General features: G+C 42.7%; 1 protein-coding gene across 3 annotated transcripts in view; it reads left to right on the forward strand.

Moving 5' to 3' along the window:
• Positions 1-6,220, forward strand: part of NUP98 (nucleoporin 98kDa) — a 138,599-nt gene that overhangs the window by 122,071 nt on the left and 10,308 nt on the right. For 2 of the 3 annotated variants that reach the window (XM_011956754.1, XM_011956755.1), the window contains exon 29: positions 4,068-4,289. The exons of the other annotated variant lie outside the window; for it this stretch is intronic. In XM_011956754.1, the coding sequence (XP_011812144.1) occupies positions 4,068-4,289 (222 nt within the window). The remainder of the gene's footprint in view (positions 1-4,067; positions 4,290-6,220) is intronic. 3 annotated transcript variants of the gene reach the window in all.

A 6,220-nucleotide genomic window follows, 5' to 3' on the forward strand; every position in this document is an offset into this window, starting at 1 on the left:
AGTAGCTGGGACTAGAGACACTGGCCCCCACGCCTAGCTAATTTTTTTGTATTTTTAGCAAAGACAGGGTTTCACCGTGTTAGCCAAGATGGTCTCGATCTCCTGACCTCGTGATCTGCCTGCCTCAGCCTCCCAAAGTGCTGGGATTACAGGCATGAGCCACTGCACCCAGCCTTGTTTTGTTTTTAAGACAGGGTTTTGCTCTGTCACCCAGGCTGGTGTGCAGTGGAATAATCATGGCTCACTGCAGTCTCAACCACCCGGGTTCAGGTGATCCTCTCATCTCAGCCTCATGAGTAGCTGGGGGCTGCAGGAGTGCACCACCATACTCAGCTAATTCTTGTATTTTTTGTAGAGACAAGATTTTGCCACATCGCCCAGGCTGGTCTCAAGCTCCTGGGCTCAAGAGATCCCCTTGCCCTGGCCTCCTAAAGTACTGGGATTACAGGTGTCAGCCACTGCACGCAGCAGAGATGTCTTCTTCCATTACCTTAGAAATACTTAAGGTTTTTGGGGTTTTTTCCTCTAGTCACACAAATAGCTCATCTCATTTCAAATCTTTAATGTGATTTATTTTAAATACACGGTATTTAAATGTATATATAATTCTTTTTTTTTTTTTTGAGACAGAGTCTCTCTCTGTCGCCCAGTCTAGAGTGCAGTGGCGCGATCTTGCCTCACTGCAACCTCTGCCTTCCAGGTTCAAGCGATTCTCCTGCCTCAGCCTCCCGAGTAGCTGGGATTACAGGCATGCGCCACAAAGCCCAGCTAATTTTTGTATTTTTAGTAGAAACGGGGTTTTGCCATGTTGGCCAGGCTAGTCTTCAACTCCTGACCTCAAGTGATCCTCCCGCCTCAGCCTCCCAAAGTGCTGGGATTACAGGTGTGAGCCATTGCGCCTGGCCAGTATTTAACTATATTAATCATCTAGTAGTAAAATGTAACTAAAATTTACTATTTTAAGCATACCGTTCAGTGGTATTAAGTACATTCATGTTGTTACACAATCATCACCACTCTCTCCAGAACTTTTTCATCTTCCCATACTGGAAATTCTCATTGTTTCAGTTGCATTTCCCTAATGTCTAATGATGTTGAGCAGTTTGTCATGTGCTTATTTACCGTCTGTACATCTTTGTTAAAATGTCTATTACAAGCATGAGCCACTGCACCCAGCCTTATTTTGTTAGCCAAGATGATCTCAATCTCCTGACCTCCTGATCCACCCACCTTGGCCTCCCACAGTGCTTGAGATTACAGGCGTGAGCCACTGCACCTGGCCTAAAGTCACAAAATGTATTAGCATCAAGTTATTAATAACATTTCCTTATTAACCATTTTAAATATCCATAGGATCTTTAACAACATCTCTTTCCTTTTAATATTAGTAATTTGTATTCGATAATTGCGTCCTCTTTCTTTCTTGGTTGGTCTACCTAGAGTTTAGCAATCATACTGACCTTTTCAAAGAACCACCTTCTGGCTTCATTGGTTATCTCTATTGTTTATCCAGCTCATAGTGGATTACAAACCTAAATTTCAACTTAACTATAAACCTTCTAGAAGAAAGCAAAGCAGAAAATTTTTGCAACTGTAGGTTAGGCAGAAGATTTCTTAGGTGGACACTAAATACACAATTCATAAGAGAAAAAAATTGGTAAATTGGACTTCAACAAAATTTCAAAACTACTTCTTATAGAAAGACTATTAAGAGAATGAAAAGGTAAACCATTGATTGGGAGAAAATACTTACAATTTGTAGATCTGACAGAAAACTTGTGTCCAAGAATACATCAAGAACTATGAGGCCGGGCACGGTGGCCCAAGCCTGTAATCCCAGCACTTTGGGAGGCCGAGACGGGCGGATCACGAGGTCAGGAGATCGAGACCATCCTGGCTAACACGGTGAAACCCCGTCGCTACTAAAAAATACAAAAAACTAGCCAGGCGAGGTGGTGGGCGCCTGTAGTCCCAGCTACCCGGGAGGCTGAGGCAGGAGAATGGCGTGAACCTGGGAGGCGGAGCTTGCAGTGAGCTGAGGTCAGGCCACTGCACTCCAGCCCGGGCGATAGAGCGAGACTCCGTTTCCAAAAAAAAAAAAAAAAAAAAACTATGAAAATTCAGTAATAAGAGAGGCCAGGTATGGTGTGTCATGCCTGTATTATCCCAGCAGTTTGTGAGGCTGAAGTGGGATGATCACTTGAGCCCAGGAGTTCAAGACCAGCCTGGGCAATATAATGAGACCCCCATCTCTATGAAAAAAAATTTCTTAAATCGGGTGGGCATGGTGGCATGCACTTGTAGTCTTAGCTACTTAAAGATAAGGGAGTGGCTGGACAATAGGATCATTGTAGGGAGGAAATCAGCAGTAAAACATATGAACAAAAATCCCTGTGACATGAATAAGTTTAAAGGAAAATGCTGTGCCTTGAGATGCATATGCAAACTCTCCATAAACCTTTTAGCAGCATTGCTCCAGCAAGTCCCACCTTATTCCAAAAGGCGTTTTCTCCTTGCTCAGGGCTTTACACGGAGATGTTCCATTGCCCAGGGAGGGGCAGGAGACAAATGCTTTTCTCTTACTTGAGATTAAGAGAATGGTGATGACCTTTAACCAGCAAGCAGCCTTTAGGCACTTGTTTAACAAAGCACATCCTGCACAGCCCAAAATCCATTAAGCCTTGAGTCACCACAGCACATGTCTCTTGCAAGGACAAGGTTGGGGGTAGGGTCACAGATTAACAACATCTCAAATACAGAACCAAATGGAGTCTCTTATGTCTACTTCCTTCTATATAGACACAGTAACAGGCTGATCTCTCTTTCTTTTCCCCACATTTCCCCCTTTTCAACAAAACCACCATTGTCATCATGACTCTGAGATTACATACTTCACAAAGTAATAAAATATCACAAAGCAAGTGGAGGCAGGATGAGATCACAGGATGGTGTTAAAATTAAAATTGCTAATGAAATTTTGGGCACACATTGTCATTGATAACATCCTATCAGGAAACAGGGTTTGAGAGCAGACAACCTGACTGACCAAAATTTATTAGGTGGGAATTTCCTCGTCCTAATAAGCCTGGGAGCACTACAGGAGACTGGGGCTTATTTCATCCCTTCGGCTTCAACCATAAAAGGCGGCACGCCTCCAAGGGGGTCGAGGTCGTTTATAGGCCTACCCTCAGAGCGCATTCTCTTTCTCAGGGATATTCCTTGCTTGAGAAAAAGAATTCAGCGATATTTCTCCTATTTGCATAAGAAAAGAGAAGAAATATGGCTCTGTTCCCTCCGGGTCACCGGCGGCCAGTTCAAGGTTACCTCCCTTGTTCCCTGAGCATCGCTGTTATCCTGTTCTTTTTAGTGAACTGAGATCCGGCCACTGCGCTCCAGCCTGGGCCGCGACAGAGCGAGACTCCGTCTCAAAAAAAAAAAAAAAGAAAAAAGTAGAGGCCGGGCGGTGTCTCAATACCTGTAATCCCAGCACTTTGGGAGGCCGAGGCAGATGCATCACGAGGTCAGGAGATAGAAACCATTCTGGCTAACACGGTGAAACCCAGTCTCTACTAAAAATATAAAAAAATTAGCCGGGCACGGTGGCAGGTGCCTGTAGTCCCAGCTACTCAGGAGGCTGAGGCAGGAGAAAGGCGTGAACCCGGGAGGCGGAGCTTGCAGTGAGCAGAGATCTTGCCCCTGCACTCCAACCTGGGCAACAGAGCAAGACTCCATCTCAAAAAAAAAAAAGGTAATGAGAAGGAATGGAAGGGTGAGAACTGTGAAGACTCCCTATATCAGGATGGTAAAATGCATACGCCAAACCATTACCAGCAAACCTGTTAGATCACACAGCCTTAGAAGAGAAGGTGCCTTGTTTCTTTGTAGGATCTAAAGTCTGGGTGAACCCAGAGATAGATTGATAAAACATAGGCTTGGAGGGAGAGAAGGCCTATAATGCTTTTTACCCTCAGGTTCTTTTATTGTCTTAGACATAAGCAGAACAGTTGACATATCAATACAGGCCATCTCCTGGCTGTGTATTTTGACTCTCAACACATTCTTTGCAGACATTATGATCTCAACCAGCTGCTGGAGCCTCGAAGCATAACAGCAGATCCTTTGGACTACCGCCTAAGCTGGCACTTGTGGGAAGTGCTGAGGGCTCTTAACTACACCCATCTCTCAGCGCAGTGTGAAGGTGTGCTACAGGCCAGTTATGCTGGCCAGCTGGAAAGTGAGGGGCTCTGGGAGTGGGCCATCTTTGTCCTCCTGCACATTGACAACTCATGGTGAGTGAGAAGCCATTGAACCCACTGGGTACTTCTAGCACTACAGGGCAGTTCCAAAGGAATCACAGTCTTTTACAGTTCAGTTTAGTAAGTAATTGTGTAGAATGTGTTAGATCCGGCATTGTGATAAACCTCAAGATAGTTAAACCCTTAGCCCAGACTGTTTCTGTATTCATATAAACCAGTTAAAACTGAGACTTCCTTTGATTAAGTGCCAAATTGTAATACTTATCACAGAGTCTCTCAGCAGACTAAGAAAAAAAGATCTCTGTGAACTGCATTGATCAGAGAAATTCTTTCTAGAGGTAAGAGTCAAAGAACCTGTAAAATTGGAATAGGAAATAATGAAGTGGAAATGAGAGGATATGCCCAGATGGGACAATAGCATTATGCCTGGGCCAAAGAACTAGTCATTTAATTTCAGATCAGAACTGTTCTCCTCATTGTGGACTCTTTTCTGAATCCCACATTCAGGTGAATGTGGCATTTTTAGGAATTACACAGAAATAGTGTTGGCTGAGCTGCCTCAGTGACTCCATGGCAGTGATGTAATGGGTTAGCAAAAAGGTCCCTGCTTTTTCTCCATCCACTGGCTTGCTTTTTCTCTGGTCATCCCTTGTCACCAACCTACCCCTTAAGCTTGATAGTATTGTGTTTATAAACACAGCCTTGTGCTTAGGTATATATGTTTTGGTTCTCTGTCCTTAAAGAGAACTGGAGAAGTGCCTCTTCACTACAGTTTGAACAAGATAAGTCTGGAGATTTTTGTTAATGACAGCAGTATGGTATTATAGTAATTACAAAAAATGAACATTTATGTAGTACTTGAAGTGCTTTTACACATGTTTATATTCTACACCATTTATATTAACTGTTTTATGTTCATTATGACCTATAAGATAGACACTCTTATTATCTCTGTTTTACAGATCAGTAACCCAAGACACAGAGCTTAACTTTTGTCCAAGGTCACACAGCTAGTAAATGGCAGAGTGAGGTTTCCAACTTTCGTCCAGAGTCTGTACTCTTATCACTATGCTACACTATTGTGTTGCGTGGTGTAGAGGGAAATTGGGTCTAAATTCTAGATCTACCACATACTTACTTTGACGTAGGGTAAAGCTGACTTTTGACTTGGGATAAAGATACTCTCTAACTCTCTACGCCTTTTTTTTTTTTTTTGGCCTGTAGAAGCATAACATTAGTTTCTATTTAAAGGTGATTGTGTAATTAAAAGAGTAAGAGTATAAAGCATCTAGGATAGTCTCCTCATTAAGCAATTTCTCTTTCTTCTTCCCCCTTAACAGGCAATGAAATGACCCAGGCTATTTTTTTAAGTTTATTTAAACACAGTCATAAAGGATTTCACATGGTAAAAGACTGGCTGATAGGATGACTGATGCTTCAGAGTTGACTATGAAGAAGCAGATCTTGTTTCCTGAAAAAGAATATAAAAAAGGAGGCAGTTGTGATGACAGTGGAAGTCATTGAAAAGCCTAGGAATTCAGAAGAGAGTCCACAATGAGGAGAATAGTTTTGATCTGAAATAATGACTAGATATTTGGCCCAGATATAAAAGGACTCTCCTTAAAGGGGCTTTGATGTGTAGAGGTAGAGAAAGAATGAATTAGGAAGGTTGACGGCTTGAGAGAAGAAACAAAGACCTAGGAGAGACGTTACCTTTTAAAGCTACTTTTGTATGCTTGTACTGACCATGTGGGACAAAGGGAGGGGAGAAGTTTGGGAACTAACTTAAGAGGATTGCTCGATGGAACATAATTCTCCCATTCTAGTCCTAGTCTGGGTCTTCTAGGTGGTGGCAAGGAAATGTTGTTACTAGATGGGAAATAAAGAAGAAATCCCAGCTGGGGGAAGCATTTTCTGGGGAGTGGGAAGCCACCCCTAGATTTGGATTTTTTTATTTTTTATTT

This window comes from Colobus angolensis, unplaced genomic scaffold, assembly GCF_000951035.1.
Source record: "Colobus angolensis palliatus isolate OR3802 unplaced genomic scaffold, Cang.pa_1.0 Scaffold424, whole genome shotgun sequence".
NCBI classification, from domain to species: domain Eukaryota; kingdom Metazoa; phylum Chordata; class Mammalia; order Primates; family Cercopithecidae; genus Colobus; species Colobus angolensis.